The sequence below is a fragment of the Pithys albifrons genome, chromosome 10 (genome assembly GCF_047495875.1).
Source record: "Pithys albifrons albifrons isolate INPA30051 chromosome 10, PitAlb_v1, whole genome shotgun sequence".
Classification (NCBI taxonomy): Eukaryota; Metazoa; Chordata; class Aves; order Passeriformes; family Thamnophilidae; genus Pithys; species Pithys albifrons.
This window is the reverse complement of record NC_092467.1, coordinates 32,998,253-33,018,468: the sequence shown is the minus strand read 5'-3', so window position 1 is coordinate 33,018,468 and position 20,216 is coordinate 32,998,253. Positions and strand designations below refer to the sequence as shown.

At 47.8% G+C, this 20,216-nt stretch overlaps 1 protein-coding gene across 3 annotated transcripts; it reads right to left on the bottom strand.

Moving 5' to 3' along the window:
• Nucleotides 1–3: 3 nt before the first annotated feature.
• LOC139676273 (biotin-dependent 3-methylcrotonyl-coenzyme A carboxylase beta1 subunit-like) lies at nt 4–14,964 on the bottom strand. 3 transcript variants are annotated; one of them, XM_071565060.1, is made up of 13 exons: nt 14,886–14,964; nt 13,573–14,385; nt 11,053–11,249; nt 10,034–10,212; nt 9,247–9,327; nt 8,614–8,792; nt 7,723–7,915; nt 5,807–5,898; nt 4,932–5,088; nt 2,969–3,091; nt 2,465–2,610; nt 2,034–2,115; nt 4–196 (listed from the first exon to the last, which is right to left on the bottom strand). In XM_071565060.1, exons 2-13 carry the CDS (start codon nt 14,373–14,375, stop codon nt 113–115), a joined length of 2,316 nt encoding a protein of 771 aa, XP_071421161.1. In that variant the 5' UTR covers nt 14,376–14,385; nt 14,886–14,964; the 3' UTR covers nt 4–112. The 3 variants fall into 3 exon arrangements, with proteins under 3 accessions (XP_071421161.1, XP_071421159.1, XP_071421162.1); XM_071565058.1 differs by lacking the exon at nt 14,886–14,964 and having other exon boundaries at nt 13,573–14,486; XM_071565061.1 differs by lacking the exons at nt 7,723–7,915; nt 8,614–8,792; nt 14,886–14,964 and having other exon boundaries at nt 13,573–14,488.
• Between the last annotated feature and the right edge of the window lie 5,252 nt (nt 14,965–20,216).

Sequence of the window (20,216 nt, the reverse complement as noted above, 5' to 3'; positions counted from 1 at the left end):
GCCTTGTTGTTTGTCTTCAGTTGTTCTCCATTTTTATTAATGGTATGAAAGAACTGGAAAATCCTTTCCACTCAGAGTGGTTGTGGCAGATGGTGCTGGTTTGAGGGTGGCATTACATCCTGAGGATGGGATGGTGACACTGGGACACAGCCTGGTACTGCTGCTGGGCCATGATCTCCAGGCACTGGGCAACCACCTCATTGAAAACAAAAAAAAAAATCAATATAAGCAACGAGCCTAAAACAAAAAACCAGTAAAACTTAACAGTTCTGCACTTATTTATGTGTTCCTTCTATTTGTGAAATGGTGGCCACAGTAGAATCATAGAATCATAGAATCGATTGGGTTGGAAAAGACCTCCAAGATCATCGAGTCCAACCCTTGGTCCAACTCTAGTCCATTTACTAGATCATGGCACCCAGCGCCACGTCCAATCTGCATTTAAAGATCTCTAGGGATGGTGAATCCACCACCTCTCCGGGCAGCCCATTCCAATGCCTGATTACTCTCTCTGTAAAAAATTTTTTTCTGATATCCAACTTAAATTTCCCCTGGCAGAGCTTAAGCCCATGCCCCCTTGTTCTATTGCTGAGTGCCTGGGAGAAGAGACCAGCCCCCACCTGGCTATAACTTCCCTTCAGGTAGTTATAGACAGTGATGAGGTCACCTCTGAGCCTCCTCTTCTCCAGGCTAAACAACCCCAGCTCCCTCAGCCTCTCCCCATAGGACTTGTGCTCCAGTCCCTTCACCAGCCTTGTTGCTCTTCTCTGGACCCGCTCCAGCATCTCAATATCCTTTCTGAACTGAGGGGCCCAGAACTGAACACAGTACTCAAGGTGTGGCCTCACCAACGCAGAGTACAGGGGAAGGATCACTTCCCTGGTCCTGCTGGCCACGCTATTTTTGATACAGGACAGGATCCCATTGGCCTTCTTGGCCACCTGGGCACACTGTTGACTCATGTTGAGCTTCCTGTCAATTAGTACTCCAAGGTCCTTTTCTGCCTGGCTGCTCTCCAGCCACTCTGTGCCCAGCCTGTAGCGCTGCAGGGGGTTGTTGTGGCCAAAGTGCAGGACCCGGCACTTGGCCTTGTTGAACTTCATCCCATTGGAATCAGCCCATCTCTTGAGTCTATCCAGATCCCTCTGCAGAGCCCTCCTGCCTTCCAGCAGGTCGACACTCCCTCCCAACTTGGTGTCATCAGCAAATTTGCTGATGATGGACTCAATAAAAGGAACAGTTCAATTATCAAATGTTTTCTTTTCATGGGTAGCTCCCAGAGAGAGGGAATTTCAAGGCTCTAGGACTAAAAAAACTTCTTGGTGCTCTCCCATTATCAAAGTTTCCATAAACTCCAAGGAAAATATTTAAAATCCACATAGTTCCATAAATTTGTACCACATTTAGAAGGGTTGTCTTGGGGTTTGACCCCAGCTGAAACCAGGACAGATTGAGATCTTCAAGTATTTGTGATCTTCATCTAAACAAACTTTAGAAGTGCAAAGAACATTTTTATTGCTAATAAACAACCCAACAAGGAAAAACAGAAGAACAAAGGCAGTGGCTTTCAGAAAGAATATAATGGAGGGATGTCTGCCAAGATCAAATAAATACAAAGCCAGGGGGGCATCCCAAATGGATACAGCAAATCACAATCAGGGAGAAAAATCTGCAAAAAAACCAGTTTCCCAGAACAAAAGAATGGAAACAACTGGGATGGTGAGGAGCCTGAACTTCAGAGAGTTTAGGATATGGGTGATTATATGAAAAAAAAAAGGATTCAGATACAGAATCAAATGGTAAAGTCAATGAAGATGCTCAGTGAGAAAATATTGTAGTCAAGTAAGTGGATAAACTAATGGGGAAGGGAAAGGATGAGAATTACAGAGCTCAATTCCACAGCAGGAGTGAGAAGTGGGAGCCCCAGGTCTGGAATCAACATGCTGCTGACCTTGAGGGACCCACAGACTTACACATTTGCCACAAGGTCCTTGTGAGATCTGGGAGTAAAATGTACTAAAAGGAAATCCCACCTTTCTGGTGTTTTGAGGTAGAATGATCCCATCATCCCAGAGTCTGGCAGAGGAGTAAAATGCACTGCTTTCCTCCTCGAGCCTGCAGAGGGCAGAGCATTGAACAGGCTGAAAAGCACAATAAAAACATCAGGGCAGTGAAAAAAGTCAAAGATGAAACAGGCAAATAGTTCCATCTGAAGAGAATGGGCAGGATTGCTGTTAAAAATAATCAGAATCCAGAAAACAGCACAACAAATCTGATGATTCTGCAGCACAGACCAGCTTGAGAAGATCCCAACAGAGAGACATAAAATTAAATGGACATTTAAAATATTTTTCAGTAGGTTCATGTTTGCTTTATTAGTTTGAGATGTGCTGCTCTGTACCATGAACAAAACAGGCAATTAATTAACTAAATCCATGCAAGGGTTTATATTTAATGTCCTTACTTTTTCTTCAGCTGTTTTAGCTCTGAATCATCTGCACAGCCACTGCCCCCAGCTCCTGGGACTGTGGAGAAATGTCTTGAATCCACAAGAGCAACTCTTGCATTAGGCCAGAGGAACAGAAAGTTTGGACTGAATGACCTCCCACACTACAAAAAAACCAAAAAAGCACAGAACAAACTCAGTGAAATGAATCCCCAAAAGGTGTCTGTGGGATGGCACAACCAAGGTCAAGGCAGCATTAGTGCCCCAGGTCCTGCATCAGCACAGGATATCAGCACAGCAACCACAGCCCTCCCCACTGCCTTCACTATTGCTCCTTTAGGGTTTCATTTTTAGCTCCAAGCCCTGACATGTTCAATCCTTACATGTTTAATTTTCAGTAATCGTGTCCTGTGCTGCATTTGTTACTCAAAAAGTAGTTCCCAGATGCTGTTCTAGACCTGCAGGGCTGTGCCTTTCAGCCCAGGGTGACAGGCTTGTCCCAGGGGCTGAGCCCACCCCTACCATGGCGTAGCTGTCGCTCCCGAAACAGCCCCCGATGACCACGGTGACCTTGGGAACAGCAGCACAGGCAACAGCAGCCATCATGGAGGCCTGGGCCTTCAGCCTGCTGGAATGAGCCTCTGCCTGGAGGAAAAGACACATTTACATCCTTTAAGCCTTTATAGACAGACTCACAGACTATTCTGAGCTGGAAGGACCCACAATGATCATCGAGTCCAACTCTTAAGTCAATGGCCCCCACAGGGGATTGAACCCATGACCTTGGCATTGTTACAACCAAGTTTTAACCAGTTGAGCTGATCTCAGGGTTATTCTGCATTCCCTCTGCTCCCACCAAACTTGTATTTCTAAACGTTTATTTATTATTTACAATTCTGTGATTGTTTCTTCCACAACAGAAATGCAGAATCATTAACAAGCTCACAGCATTAACTCATATATGTCATAACTAACCTGTATCATTAACTCATATATATCATAACTAACTCATAAACTCATATATATCATAATTAACTCATATCATTAACTCATATATATCATAACTAACTCATTAACTCATATATATCATAACTAACTCATATCATTAACTCATATATATCAAAACTAACCCATAAACTCATATATATCATAACTAATTCACATAATTAACTCATACATATCATAACTAACTCATTCAAATTAACTCATATATATCATAACTAACCTGTATCATTAACTCATATCATAACTAACTCATTAACTCATACATATCATGACTAACTCATTAACTCATATATATCCTAACTCATATCATTAACTCATTATGTCATAACTAACTCATAAACTTATATATCAAAACTAACCCATAAACTCATATATATCATAACTAATTCACATAATTAACTCATATATATCCTAACTCATACCATTAACTCATATATATCATAACTAACCTGTATCATTAACTCACATATATCCTAACTCATTAACTCATATATATCATAACTAACTCATTAACTCATATATATCATAACTAACTCATTAACTCATATATATCAAAACTAACCCATAAACTCATATATATCATAACTAATTCACATAATTAACTCATATATATCCTAACTCATACCATTAACTCATATATATCATAACTAACCTGTATCATTAACTCACATATATCCTAACTAACTCATTAACTCATATATATCATAACTAACTCATTAACTCATATATATCAAAACTAACTCATATCATTAACTCATATATATCATAACTAACTCATTAACTCATATAAATCATAACTCATATAATTAACTCATATATATCATAACTAATTCATAAACTCATATATATCATAACTAACTCATTAACTCATTATATCATAACTAACTCATAAACTCATATATACCATAACTCACATCATTAACTCATATATATCATGATTAACTCATATAATTAACTCAAAAGTCCATTATGCACTTATTTTAATATGTAAATCAGCCTTACAGTTCCAAGCAGGTGCAACCCCCTGACCAGCTCCCTTGTGCCAGGCTCTGTCTGTGCTGGTGGCCCTGGGAGGAACAGGCTGCAGACCCTGAGCCCAGTGGAGGTTTCACTGAGGCTCTCCCTAGCTCAGGACAAAACCTGCTGTGCTTTAACATCTGCACTTTTCTAAAAGAGAAATAGCTAATTTTCTGGAGTGCAGTGGTGTCAGAAGAATCAATAAACTGTATTTCAATGTAAAAAGCACTTTAAATTTCAGGTTTTACAGCCTGCATTGCCAGCTGAGCACTATAATTTTATATAAGCATACAGGCCTGCTTAAAATTCAAGTGAGACTGGAAAGATTTAAGAGCAAGGTCATTATGAAGCTTCAAGATTTAAACCATCAAGAGTGGTTTAAAAAAAAAATTCCTAAAAATAACTTTGAAAGTGCAGCTTTAAGTAGAAGAACTAGAAGTGTGTGGGACTGGACATGCCATACCTGTGAGATGCTGGCTGGCCCTGCTGGATGTGGAGCAGTGTTTTGGAGGAAGAGGATGGGAACTCCCCTCTGGCTGCAGAGCTGCACGAAGTGGCTGCCCTTGAGAGCAGCATCCTGAGCCAGCTCCCCGTTGCTGGCCACTATCCCCACCAAGTGCCTGCAGAACCAGACACATGCACAGCTGATGAGCTCAGAGGCCTTTTGCAACCTCAACAATTCCACAGTTTTCTCTTTTGAACCTCAAAAATTACTGGAGGAGTGTGAAACCTGATGGTCACCCAGAAGCTGTTCAGACATGTTGTAATGGTTTGCCCCATGGCTCCCTCAGTAACCACTGTATCTAAGGAAGTTACAAGTATTCCACAAGGGTCTTCCACCTAGCAGGGGGGGAGTGGGTTTTTTTCCTTCCCTTCCTTGGCTGAGGAGCTGGTGGGAGGTGGTTGGAGTCTGGTCCCTCCGGTTGTTGGTGGTTCTCCTGTCCTGGGTGAGATTGTTTCATTCTTGTTCCCCTTCCTTGAGGTTTTTAATTGTGTTTTGTCTGATTCATTTGTTTCTTTTGGTTTGGTTTTGTGTTCTTCTCAATTTCCCAGGGACTCAGTCCCCTATTCCCCTTTTCCCTTTCCCTTTCTCCTGGGGTGGGATCCCACATACTGTGTATACAGTGTGGTTTCTGAATGTCAGAAAATATAATTTATTCTTTTTATTCAGTTCAGTTTCTCTAGAGTGCATTTCTTTTCAGTGGTTTTTTTTTTTCCCTTTCCTTTGCTGGGGAAGTTCTGAGAAGGGAAAGGGGGGCCAGTCCAGGGTTAGCAACAGCCAGGCCAGACCTGTGACACGTGTCCCTCCATTTTGACAGGGAATGTTCCCAGCCTTACCCTTCCACGTGGCCAAATCCTGTTACTAACGTGGTTCCATAATTAGCCTTGAACTCCTGGAATCTGCTTCCATCCACCAGCCTGCTCAGAATCTGCAAAGAAATCCAAAGACCTGACTTTACTGAGAAGCTGAAGTGAAATGGGATAGTTCTGCTAAAAGAAATGCTCTGTTCAAACAGGAGGAGACCTGTGTTGTTATACAGGAAATCCACCTCAGGGAGCACAGAATGTCTCTTGATGCCAAAGGGGTTTTTGTTCTGATTTTCACATTTTGTAGAGTTTAGGAGCACAGTAGTTGTAGATTTTTAGAGGGTTAATATTTCTAACAGTTTAAGTTTAATGCCTTTCTATCACTACCCCTGTCCCAGCACAGGGAGCTCAAATTCCTTTAGTTAATTAATCTTGTTTAGACTCCTTTCCAAGGTAAAGAGCTGAAGGATATCAGAAGGGCCACAGAATGAAACATAAACACAGGTCAGAGTGACCCAAAAGCCAGAACTGGATGAACTCCAAGAGACCTTTGTGTGCCCGAGGAAGAGGAGCTGATGAAGACAGAGGGTCTTGACAACCCCAGACCCAATTCCAGGGGTTGGACCAGGGGTGGGACTGGGGCTGGACTGGGAAATGTGTAAAGCAATGATTGGAGCTGATGAAGACAGAGGGTCTTGACAACCCCAGACCCAATTCCAGGGGTTGGACCAGGGGTGGGACTGGGGCTGGACTGAGAAATGTGTAAAGCAATGATTGGAGGGATCTTATTATAAAAGCCATAGAAACAAGAACTGGGACACATGCCTGCCATCCTGTATTCCTGTGGGCTGTAGGCCCTGTGTTATTAAAGGACCTTTACTTTTTATCTTACCCTGCACTAACGTGGCTCAGAGTCCTGTTTTGGGGGAAGGGTCATTCACAGCATCACTCTTGGTGTCTTGCTAAATACTCAGTATGCACAAAACACCCAATTTGTGTTCAGTTTAATTACCAACCATGTATTTTGAGCCAAGTCCAACTCCAATATTTTATCAGTCTTACAAAGCAGTTGTTCTTGTGCATAAAAATGTAAGAACCCCAGTGTGTGCAGTTACAGATTTGGTGCATAAGAAACACTCTCTTGCATATTGCTCATGCAATTAAAAGCTGTTTTCAAAGCTACTCTGCTTTCTACAGTCAATCCCCTTCACTGCAGGAATTTAACACTGGAAAAGATAGTGGATTCACATCCCTGGAAACTAAATCTCCTCTAGAACACAATGAAAACAGCGTGGGCAGCTCTCCATGTCTCTGCTTCAGCATTAGTGCCTGTCCCAGCCTCAAACAAGTTTAATTTCAGCTGTGTTGGTTTTCAGTCAGTACTTTTATCAGGTATTTCTGTTACAAGACACAGCTGTGATGGCTTGGGGGGGAAGAAACAAAAAGCAGGAGATGGGGAACATCAGACACTAAAAGGGTGTGTGGTCTCAAGGAAGCCAACACAATACAAGACACAACAGTGCATGGAAGCAGTTGGGGATCAGTTGGCACAATCTAGAATTATCTAGAATGTATCTTATCTCCAGCAGGATAAATATTTTCTATAATTCTGCAGAATTGCTGCCATCCTGCTTTGTTGCAGACTCAAGACAGGCAATGTCTGAGCAATGACTGGCAATGGATGAGGCAAAAATACAGAATATCTGGGATTCTCTGAGAGACCCTGAGATTAGCTCAGTTGGTTAAAACTTGGCTGTAATAATTCCAAGGTCATGGGTTCAATCCCCTGTACAGGCCATTGACTTAAGAGTTGGACTCGATGATCCTTGTGGGTCCCTTCCAACTCAGAATAGTCTGTGAAAAGTCTGTGAAAGAACAGCCTGTTGCTGTGGGGCTGTGACACAGAGCAGACTGAGGGCTGGAGGAAGGCAGTGCCTGTCCCTCACCAGTTTGACAGGAAGGGTACAGCTGTAGTCCTGTGGTGCCAGCCCCAGGAGCTCCTCGGGGCTGTACAGGGGCTGCTCGTGCTGCGTGTCCCGCTCTGGCACTGCCTGGAAGTTCAGCGTGGAGATGACGCTGCGGATACACTCATAGGCCTCCTCCTCTGAGGGTGCAAAGTGGTCAGCACAGCCACTGACTCTGGGGGAGAGCAACGTGGAGCAGCACTGAATTCATGGAATCCGAGGTCTGCTGGAAAATACAAACTACAGGAAAACACATAATCTGTACTCTGACTCTCCAAACTCCCTGGAATTACTGTGTGATTTTGTTCTGGAGGAAGGAGCTGAAAGCTCAGGGCAATTTCTGTGCAACCCAACCCAAACTCACAGCAAGGAGAAGTTCTTTCCCATGACTTTCAGATTTATCTGGATTAAAGAAAGACCTTTGAATTTATTTTCATGATGCTGTTGTTGCAAACAAAATCAAAAAGGGAAAATGGCAAAACAAACTTCAGGAATTATTTCAAAATAAGCCTGGATATAAAGACAGTAACATCTTACATGTACTTAGGTTAAATTATATGTATTCTGGAGAACACTAGGAAAAAAGCTGACAGGATCCCTCTTTTATAGCTGGTCCCTCTGAGGCACAGAGGAACTGACTTGCCTAAAGTTGTTCAGAAAGTATGTGGAACAACAGGGATCCAAATCCAGTTTATGCCATAACATCACTTAATCCCATTTCCACTTGGCTGATTTAACCAAACCCCCTAAACCTGAGCAGGAAAAGCAGTGCAACCCCAGGCTCCCCTTTTGCCCTGAACTGAAGTGACAATGCCATGTCCTTCAAAGCCAAGTATGCTGAATTCTCTACTGGTTTGAGAACATTCCACACACTCTGAGTGAAGTTTGGCTCCTCCCAGGTCCTCAGGAGACACATATTCTCCTGTAGCAGCTTTGACAAGGGGTGGCCCAGCCAGGAAGAGTGTCCCAATCTTGTCTATGATCACAGTCTCCTCGGCCATGGTGGGCACGTAGGCACCGCCAGCGACACAGGAGCCACACACCACGGCCACCTGGGGGCACAGACACAACAGCCAGTGCTGCAGGGGCACAGCAAAGCCAAAGCCAAAGCCCAAAGGTGTTCCAGAAAGTCTCAAGGTGCTAAATCTCAGCTTGGGGAACAAGGAAGTGGAGATATAAAACCAGCAGGAACAACGATGGTGGTTTGGAGGGTTCAGTGTTTACCCTCAAATAACCCAGTGGTTTGATGCTTTTCCAGCATGGTCAGCCAGGAAACACTTCAAAGACCCTTAAGGTTGAAGTGTTGTGTTATGTGAGATACTGTACCCAGCACTGGGGAGGCCCCACCTCCCGTCCTGGGGCAGTTCTGGGCCCCTCTGGACAAGGAGGACACTGAGGGGCTGGAACGTGTGCAGGGCAGGGAACGGAGCTGGGGAAGGGCCAAAACTTCCCAGGCCTCCACTGATCACACAGACCACCCTTACCTGCCCTCCCCTGACACTGTACCTGAGGGATTCCCATGGCAGACATGATTGCTTCGTTGTAGAAAATCCTGCCACCGTGCAGCTTGTCAGGAAACAGCTCTGACTGATGGGACAGAGAAAAGAAAAAAGGGAGGTTTAATATTAACTACGAAAGCTGATGCCTCCTCCTTACTCCATTCATTCCCAGATATGTTGTAACTGCCCCTGGGAAGGTCCCCACTAACAATCACACCTGAGCCTTTCACTTACAGCCTTCACTGTGGTATTTATTCCCTTGTACATTATGAAATCCCCAAAAAACACCCATGTGTTTCCAAAGAGATAAGTTTCATGATTTTTTGTGGAACTGATTTATTGCACACAGAGACTGTAAACCTGGAGCAGGGGAGGGTCATGTCTCCACTTTATCTGTGAAATGCCCTCAGCAGTTTCCCTTTTTGTTAGTTTTTGATACAATTCCTTAAATCAGGTAAAAGCTTTTGATCTGTGCTTCCCTTCAGTGTGGAGAGGGAACAACCACAACCTCTGTGATGGGATCACCTTTTCCACTGGGGAAAAAAACCTGTGCAAAGCCCCCTTTTGCATTAAGAATTGCACTTTCAAAGGCTTTGGTGCATTACCAGCACAAACAAGGCAATAAAACAGAGCAAACTGTAGATTCTGAAGCTGCTCACACCATGTGCTGCTTTACTAAAGCCACAAAAGCAGCTCTGCACTGTCATTCAAGTTGCTAAACTCTGATTAGATGCAGGATCAGCCAGAGGGAGGAAACAAGCCCAGTGCTCTCTGCTCTGCATGGTCAGCATTACCTGCAGGGGCAGGAAGGCTCCCCCACTGTCCACCAGGTGCACAGACAGCAGCCTGTTCTCCAGGGCAATCTCCTGGGCCCTCAACTGCTTCTTCACTCCAATTGGGTAAATGGTTCCTCCTTTCACTGTGGCATCACTTGCCATGAAGACACACCAGATTCCACAGATCTTGCCAATTCCTGCAATTCAGTTCAAATCAATTCCACAGACACTTATCAGGACTCTCTAAAGTAACACACACAAAACAAGACAGCTAAAATTATAGCCAGGAGGTCATTTTCAGTAATATTATATCAAGAAATTCCAAATTAAGTTGAAAATACCAGATAGGCAAGAATTCTACCCCTCTTCTCTGGAATAACAATGACATTTAAAAAATAATCAAAATTATAGAAGCCCAAATAAATTTATGTGTTCCTGGTGACAATGAAAGAGAAAAAAACCCCACATAGTTTGACACCCAACTCTTGATATAAAAGAGAAGGCAATTAAAGATTACCCCTAACAATCTGTGATGAAAGACAGGATTTCATACTCTGTTCTAGGTACTTTTTGAACTGGTACCACTCCTTAAAATGCAATTTCACTGAAATTGGATTTCATTGAAATTACATTTTGAAGGGTGGTTCCAGTTTAAAAAAAATGTTTCCACTGACAATGCAACTGTCTACAATTTGGAAAACATTAAAAAATAAACACCACAGCTCCTGTGTCTCACAGGAACTTTGTCCCCCCTATTTTAACACACAACAGCTGATTTGACACATCAGCCTCATGTTTTTGAGACAAAAATCAGTAAGAGATAAGTAAAGTAAATTATTAAAATCAGAAGAAATAACAGAAATTTTTTAAAGATTTCTCTCAAAGTTCCCAGAAGAAAATAAGATAATGTTAATACAGCAGGGGCTGAACTCTTCTTGGATAGAACTGATGTTCACTTTTCCTAGGAAAGCACCTCAAATATTCCATAAACATTATAACATGCATCCTTTTTCCTTTCCCATTCCATTTTCCATTACCAGTGAGGCACCCAGCAGCAGGGACATCCCCATAGGGCATGCCCAGCCCTGCCAGAGGGGACAGCTCCAGGAAAGCCTCATCATCCAGCAGCAGCTTCAGGCGCTCCCGCACAAACAGCTTCTTGTTGCGCTGAGTGTGGCGCAGGATGGCGCTTTCTCCCCCTCCTTTCCTCACCCTCTCCAGCAGTTCCGAGTATCTGATGGGAAAAACAAAGTTTCAGATAATGGAAACAAAGCTGTGTGGTGTGGGGAGGGAGGGTATCCAGAGGGACCTGGAGAGGTGGGGCTGAGGGAACCTCGAGTTCAACACAGCCAAGTGCAGGAGCTGCCCTGGGTCGGGGCAATCCCAGCACAAACACGGGCTGGGGGGAGAATGGACTGGGAGCAGCCTCGGGGTAGAAGGGACTGGGAGCAGCCTCGGGAAGAAGGGATTGGGAGCAGCCTCGGGAAAGAAGGGATTGGGAGTAGACCTGGAGGGGAAGGGATTGGGAGCAGCTTTGGGGAAGAAGGGACTGGGAGCAGCCTCGGGGAAGAAGGGACTGGGAGCAGCCTCGGGGCCGAAGGGACTGGGAGCAGCCTCGGGGAGGACTTGGGGTGTTGGTGGATGAGAAGCTCAATGTTTCCCATTCAGAGGAGGCCCCAGAGATGCTCCAGGGCTGGAGCCCCTTTGGAGCCAGGCTGGGAGAGCTGGGGGGGGGTCACCTGGAGAAGAGAAGGCTCCAGGGACACCTGACAGCCCCTGGCAGGGCCTGAAGGGGCTCCAGGAGAGCTGGAGAGGGACTGGGGACAAGGGATGGAGGGACAGGACACAGGGAATGGCTTCCCACTGCCAGAGGGATACTGGGAAGGAATTCCTGGCTGGGAGGGTGGGCAGGCCCTGGCACAGGTGCCCAGAGAAGCTGTGGCTGCCCCAGCCCTGGGAGTGTCCCAGGCCAGGCTGGACAGGGCTTGGAGCACCCTGGGCTGGTGGGAGGTGACCCACCACAGGGCAGGGGTGGGACTGGGTGGGCTTTGAGGTCCCTCCCAACCCAAACATTTGATGACTTTATAATTCATTACAAGTTATCTTTTAGTACATTGAACATAGTAAAATACATTGCACAGTTTACACATAAATGGTATGAGAGCTTTGGATTATTTTCTCTTACAAAGTGTAATAAAAAACAAAGGTGTGTTAATTAAAGCAAGCATTTTACTTTCCTTATTCAAAATCTGTCTAATAGAGGCAATAATATAATATATAAAGGCTATAATGGTGTGCCCACCTTAACTCAGCATGGACCTCCCATTCCAACTACTCTAGGGAAGAACCCAACCAAGGGCTTTCTGTGTCAGTTCCTTTCAATGAGTTTATCTGACAAAAATCAGTAACTGCTCAGTAGAATAAATCACTGCATGTGAAAGAAATGCACACACTGCAGCAGGGAAGATACACCAAAAGCAGTGAACCCTGCAGAGTCACTGGGAAGAAGTATTACCAAATATTATTGTCAGGGAAGCATCAAGTGTAGATTAAGAATCCAATAAACTGTCAACAAATGTGGTACCTCAAATCATTTTGGTCTTAACAAACCAGGTTGTTTCAAAGCCAGCGCTTTTCCCTTTGATGTATCATCTTGAACTCTAAATGCTGTTTGACACAATGACTCCCACAGCTCTCTGTGCGTGATTCCATCACCTCAGTGGGGCTCCCTGCAGCCTGCGGAGGCTGGAAAAGCTCCGCAGGAAAGGGCTGAGGATTTTAATAATGTCTAAATGCCACCACAGGAGGGCAGAGTGTGTTTTCCGTAGCTTTGCTTCCTGCTCATGGATCACTCCCCTAAACAAAGGCCTTTGCATTTTTGCCATCTGATCTTTCAGGACAAACATAAAAAGCATTTTCCTGCTTTTCTCAGGGCATCACGATTGACTGCAGTAACTGTCTCCTGCTCTGTCAGGAGCGTGTGAGTCACCTTTATGTCTCTGCATTCAATTCCCAACACGAAACAATTGTTCTAAAGGTCTAAACAAAGTACTTCTTGGCAATATATGCAAAACAACACATGGCACCGTTTTAAATACAGTTTGCACCTCCATTTGGGTGTTTCAGTCAACATGTCACAGAATGGCTTGGGAAGAACCTCAAAGTGCATCCAGTGCCACCCCTGCCATGGGCAGGGACACCTCCCACTGTCCCCAGGCTGCTCCAAGCCCTGTCCAGCCTGGCCTGGGACACTCCCAGGGATGGGGCAGCCACAGCTTCTCTGGGCACCTGTGCCAGGGCCTGCCCACCCTCCCAGCCAGGAATTCCTTCCCATTATCCATCTGAACCAGTACATGGAACCCCGGGATGGTCCGGGTTGGGATCTCAGAGTGCACTCAAGTGCCACCCCTGCCATTGCAGGGTCACCTCCCACTGTCCCAGGTTGCTCCAAGCCCTGTCCAGCCTGGCCTTGGACACTCCCAGGGATGGGGCAACCCTTGCTAAGTGTCTGTAAGTAACTCTCGCACCATGTTACAGGCAGCAACACTGTTTATTACCTTTGAATGGCAGCCTCGCTGTTCCGCAGGTTCAGCTGGAACACGTGTCGGTGCACGGGGAGCAGCCGCCCGTCCAGCCGCGGGTACAGCCCGGGCCGAGAGCTCAGCGAGCGGCGGGGGAACCCGGCCCAGCCCGGGCCGTGCGGGGGCAGCGCCCGGGGGTACAGGGGGGACAGGGGGCTCGGGGGCAGCCCCCGGGGGTCCCGGGGGGACAGGGGGCTCGGGGGCAGCCCCCGGGGGCACAGGGGGCTCGAGGGCAGCCCCCGGGGGCACAGGGGGGACAGGGGGCTCGGGGGCAGCCCCCGGGGGTCCCGGGGGGACAGCGCCCGGGGGAACAGGGGGGACAGGGGGCTCAGGGGCAGCCCCCGGGGGTACAGGGGGCACAGGGGGCTCGGGGACAGCCCCCGGGGGTCCCGGGGGAACAGGGGGCTCGGGGGCTGCTCCCGGTGTGCCCTCTGGAACAGGAGTCTCAGGGGCTGTTCCCGGTGTCCTCTCTGGACCTCCCGCTGGCCCAGGCGGCTCGGGGGCTGTTCCCGGTGTCCCCTCGGGCCCGGTCGGTTCGGGGGCTGTTCCCGGTGTCCCCGCTGGCCCGGTCGGCTCGGGGGCTGTTCCCGGTGTCCCCGCTGGCCCAGGCGGCTCGGGGGCTGTTCCCGGTGTCCCCTCGGGCCCGGTCGGCTCGGGGGCTGTTCCCGGTGTCCCCGCTGGCCCGGTCGGTGCCCTCCCTGCAGCAGCAGCAGCAGCAGCCGCGGGCCGGCCGGGCCGAGCCGCCTGCCCAGGGCGCACAGCGGGGCCGGGCCCCACATGGCCCCGGAGCTGCGGGTCAGAGAACAGCGCTCGGTGACGGGATTCATGTGGGTGCCTTGGCTGGGCCCGGCGGGGTCTGAGGGGACACCCCGATCCCGGTCTGTCGTGACGGGACACCCCGACCCTGCGGGGCCGTGCGGGGACAGCGCTGCCCCCGCCCTGCCATGGGGGCCGTGAGGAGACACCTCCTGTCCCCATGGAGGCGGTGAGAGGACGCCGCTGTTCCCACTGGAGCCGTGAGGGGTCACTCGGCTCTCGCCCTGCGCCCCGCGGGGCTCCGGCCCGGGCGGGCCCAGCCGGGCCTGCGGAGCGCGACGGGGCCGGGCCGGGCACGGGAACGCGGGGCCTGGGCCGGGCAGGGAACGGGAACCGGGGAGCGGACAAGGAACGTGGGGCTGGGCAGGGAACGCGGGGCCGGGACTGGGGCCATGGCCGGGCCCCTCCGGCAGCGCTGCCCGGGCCCCGACCCGGCCTTCCCGGCCGGCCTCGTCCCACCGCCCCTGACTTACCCCGTCCGGTCCGGGCCCGCCTTTCGGGGCGGCTCCGCCGGCCCGCCCGCCCCCGGTGTCCTGTGTGCTGGTGTCCTGTGTCCCTGGTGTCCTCTGCCCCGACAGTCCCGTGCCCCACGTGTCCTGTGCCACATGGGTCCCATCCCCTGGGTGTCCCATTCCCTGGGTGTCGCGTGTCCCAGGTGTCCTGTATCCAGTGTCCTGTGCCATGTGTGTCCTGTGTCACAGGTGTCCTGTATCCAAGTGTCCTGTGCCATGTCTGTCCTGTGTCCCAGGTGTCCTGTATCCAAGTGTCCTGTGCCATGTCTGTCCTGTGTCACAGGTGTCCTGTATCCAAGTGCCCTGTATCCAAGTGTCCTGTACCATGTCTGTCCTGTGCCATGTGTGTCCTGTGTCCCAAATGTCCTGTGCCATGTGTGTCCTGTGCCATGTCTGTCCTGTGCCATGTGTGTCCAGTGTCCCAAGTGTCCTGTATCCAAGTGTCCTGTGCCATGTGTGTCCTGTGCCACATGTGTCCTGTGTCCCAGATGTCCTGTGCTATGTCTGTCCTGTGCCATGTGTGTCCTGTGTCCCAAGTGTCCTGTACCATGTGTGTCCTGTGCCATGTGTGTCCTGTATCCAAGTGTCCTGTGCCATGTGTGTCCTGTGCCATGTTTGTCTTGTATCCAAGTGTCCTGTGCCATGTGTGTCCTGTGTCCCAAGTGTCCTGTACCATGTGTGTCCTGTGCCACGTGTGTCCTGTGTCCCAAGTGTCCTGTACCATGTGTGTCCTGTGCCATGTGTGTCCTGTGCCATGTGTGTCCTGTGTCCCAGGTGTCCTGTGCCATGTGTGTCCTGTGCCATATGTGTCCTGTACCATGTGTGTCCTGTGCCACGTGTGTCCTGTGTCCCAAGTGTCCTGTGCCATGTGTGTCCTGTGCCATGTGTGTCCTGTGCCATATGTGTCCTGTACCATGTGTGTCCTGTGCCATGTGTGTCCTGTGTCCCAGGTGTCCTCTCCTGTGTCCAGGAGTCCTGTGCCCCCACTATCCTGTTCCTTGTGTGTCCTCTCTCTAATTAAAATTATCATTAAAGTATTAAAACTAGTTTGTTTTATTTTTCTCCCTCCATACCTCATCCTATCCCCAGGCTGCTTCAGTTGGCTCTTGTCAGTCACAGCAGAACCTTCTAGAAATTACTGCATGTTGCCTTTCAGCACCTTCATTAAAATGCAACTCTGCCAGAGAGCTCTTTATCCATATTATACATATTAATAAGGTTGGGTATCATTAAGTGATGACTAATATGTTCCTGAGTGAAAGTATCCAGCAGAGGCTGGAATTTGTGGGTAAGTTATATTAAAAATAAATATTAAAAATTGTGAGGGTAATACTTAAGGGTTGTTGGGCTACTCTGATTTAAAATGATGTGTCCTGTCCCTCCATGCCTTGTCCCCAGTCCCTCTCCAGCTCTCCTGGAGCCCCTTCAGGCCCTGCCAGGGGCTCTCAGGTCTCTCCAGACCCTTCTCTTCTCCAGGTGACCCCCCAGCTCTCCCAGCCTGGCTCCAAAGGGGCTCCAGCCCTGGAGCATCTCCGTGGCCTCCTCTCAACTGAACAATGAAACTATTAACAGAAACACCAATCTGGACACGTGTTGTGGGCACTGATGCAGCCACGAGAGTTCCTGATGGAGCCCATGGATTAAACCAGCAGCTGCTGCACCATTCGGGCTGGTTTGGGGCATCTGTGGTGGTCGTTGCTTATTTCAGTTCCCTCCTTCCCTGGTGTATTCAGAACTCTTTTCTCTCAGCAGTTTGAAAACTTGCAAACAGCTGAAGAGACAGAAGGAATTTTGCAGCTTTACGTGGATCTCGCCTTTCCCATGGGATTTCCTGTGAATGTTTGTGCTCTGTGTGGTGCAGGTGATAACGGGGAAGGAAAGTGGTGACAGAAATCCGTGTAAAGCAGCAGAACACATGGGAGGGGCTGTGAATCACAAAGAGGTGTTGGTGGCAGTGCAAACGCTGAGTGGTGGAGAAGGAATTGCAGATGCAAATACTTGGATGTGTATTTGAAGTGAGATTTGGGCTTCCTGTTGTTTCTGGGCTTTTTTTAAAAGCTGACCCATAAATCATTTCATGGATTCATAAGATTTATTTCCTGCTCTGTTCTGTGGATGTACCAGTGACTCCTGTTCCATTATAATTTTCATGGTTCTTGTTTCATTTTCCATAATTAAGTGCTGGGCTTCCATAAGAGACACCATCTCTGAACTGCTGCTGTTGCACAGCAATTTCACTTTATGAGATTTTACTTTGCAGATTTTCTTTTTTAAATACCTTTTGCAATTAATTTCTTGGCCTACATGTGGTGGCCTTGGCAGTGCTGGGTTAAAGGTGGGACTCAATGATCTTAAAGCTCTTTTCCAGTCCCACTCATGCAGTGATCCTTTATGATTTTCCAGTAGCCAGAGCTGGTGTTCACAGGCCCAATTTGCTGTATGTAACACAACTGCCTTTCACTCAGGCTTAAATGAACAACTTCATTTCACTCTCCTGAAAGCTGAATGCTGTTTGCTCAGATTAAAGGATAAAGAAACACTTTTCCCTGCATTTCAGCCCCCACATGGCTCTGAGTGGATTCTTAGCACAGACAGCACCAGCCCCCAGTTTGTGCTGGGAGGCAGCCTGGGATAAATAACAAATCCTCCAATTAAGAGCCAAGGGATCCTAATTGACTTATGTTAATCCTCAAGCTGCACTCAGCCTTTCTCTCCTGCCATGGCACGGAGCATCCTTTGTTTAATGAACACTGAGGGGGAATCCAGGGAGGGAGGAAACACCAGCCCTTGTGAGAGGCTGCAGCCTGTGCAAGTGTTTGAAGTTGTTATTTTAGGAGCTTATTTTAGCGACTTTGGAGCTGAGCATTGAGAATATATAGAGCAGCATTTAGGGAAAATGCTAATCTGGTGGTGGCTTCCTTTACCATGAGCTGCAGAGCTGGGATGTGCCATTTAAGGCACCCTGAAGCTCTGAGGGAAGTTGGAGCTCAGCTGTATTTAGAAACTTGCTGGAGTGCACCGGATGCTGGGGGAAACCAGAACACACTTTTGGATTGTCAGACCAAAGGCAGGAAGGTTCCCACAGAGCCCTCCTCCTCGTGGAGCTTCTGTTTCTTATTTAGATTTTGTTTTTTTAATGCCCAAAGAGCTTTTAGTGGCCTTCTGACAGTGGGGGCCTGGAAATTGGGCTAAATTAAAGCAGGTTTTGTTTGTTTACTTAAAAGTGTTAACAGTCCCACTGCATTTTTCAGGGCTTACATCAGTCTGAAATAGATTTAATTGCCTCAAAACAAACTGATAATAAAGTAATTTCTCCTTGGTGTGTTTGCATCTATCCAAAAGGAAGAGCTGAGCCTTGCCAGGTGTGCTGAGCTTATATCTGGATTTGATATGAAAAATTAAGAAGTTTATTTTAATTGCTGGAAGATACAAGAGAACACAAGGAGTTAAATGAACTAGTTGGGAGGTGGGAGACAAAATGCAGGAGGAATTGGGAGACTGGTCCACATGTAAGTAAAGGTAATTTCCTCTCAGGGTGTATCAGATGCTGCCATATTGTTTAGCCTCTTTTTTGGATAGGTTGAGGTTTTATGAATCCCCACCCAGGAGATGTGCAGAGCCAGTTGGGCCTTCACAAGCTGTGCCTCAAGATGAGGGTGAGCAGCTGAGCCATGGGAGTTTTCTGCACATTTATTTATTACAGTTGTGTGACAGCATCTTATTGCAACACCTGTACAAGTACCCATTAACATCAAACCCTTATCCACATTTATTTTTTACATCCTTTAACAGACTGTCACAGTATTTTTAACTCTAGTTTAGCCTTCCTGTGTTCCCAGTCTGTTGCCACAAAGAGCTGACAAACCCATGAATAATTGCATAATAATTCCAATTGTGGAAACACAACTGATGTGGAGAAAAGAGTGTTTACACTTGCTTACATTAGCAAAAAATGTGAGTTTCTGGTTTGTCTTATTCCTGCAAAAATGCACAGAACAAAAGCAGCAGAACTGTCTTCTGGTTAAGCCATAATTAATAGTGTGGACATAATTAATACATCATTAATACAATTCCCTGTTGCAGGGCCGGAGTCTGTCCTGAATTGCAGTGCTACAAGCTGAGGAGAACAGAATTCCATTCTGAGAGTGCAGGTGTCACCAGGGACACCCAAATCAGAAGCAAAATAACTTCAGCTTTCCTGGGCTGAGGTGGCAGAGCTGCCAAACCCCGTCTTGGTTCTGCCTGCACAGGTGGGTGAGGTCACAGAGCGGCTGCTGAAAACCTTGTCCAGCTGCAATATCCAACAGCTGGGTGAAGACCTGGCCCTTCCTCTGCTTTAAAGGCCTAACCAAGAGCCTTCTGAAGTCATCAGAAAGCTTTTTGTGGGTCAGAGGAGCTGCAGATTCCGTTGCAAACCCCGGTAGATGATTCTAGGAAAGCGCTGATGGATTTATTCCCCTGGCACTGAGTGGTGACACCAAAGCCTCAGCCTGTGCCCAGCTGTTTGGAGTGCCTTGAACATGGTTTGTAAGGGCAGTGCTAGCTAGTAATTGGTGAGTGGATGTGGTCAGGGCAGTCAGATAAACACATGAGCAAGGGGATGAATCACTGGGTAGATGCTCTCCCGGTGCTGTAGGAGCTGCTGTTACTCACAGCACCTTTGGGGGATGTGACGTGTTTGCTTCCTGCTCGCAGGAAAATGTTACTGGAGAGAAGAACTGAGGCCAAATGTGGGCTCCAAATGTGGAGTTCCAAATCCACAGCTCCAAATCTGCAGCTCCAAATCCACAACTCCGAATCTGCAGCTCCAAATGTGGAGTTCCAAATCCACAGCTCCAAATCTGCAGCTCCAAATCCACAGCTCCAAATCCACAGCTCCAAATCTCCAGCTCCAAATCCGCAGCTCCAAATCCGCAGCTCCAAATCCACAGCTCCAAATGGCCAGCTCCAAATGGGCAGCTCCAAATCTCCAGCTCCAAATCCACAGCTCCAAATGGGCAGCTCCAAATCTGCAGCTCCAAATCTGCAGCTGCAAATGGGCAGCTCCAAATCCACAGCTCCAAATCTCCAGCTCCAAATCCACAGCTCCAAATGGGCAGCTCCAAATCTGCAGCTGCAAATGGGCAGCTCCAAATCTGCAGCTGCAAATGGGCAGCTCCAAATGGGCAGCTTCAAATCCACAGCTCCAAATCTCCAGCTCCAAATCCGCAACTCCAGATCCACAGCTCCAAATCTGCAGCTCCAAATCCACAGCTCCAAATCCGCAGCTCCAAATGGGCAGCTCCAAATGGG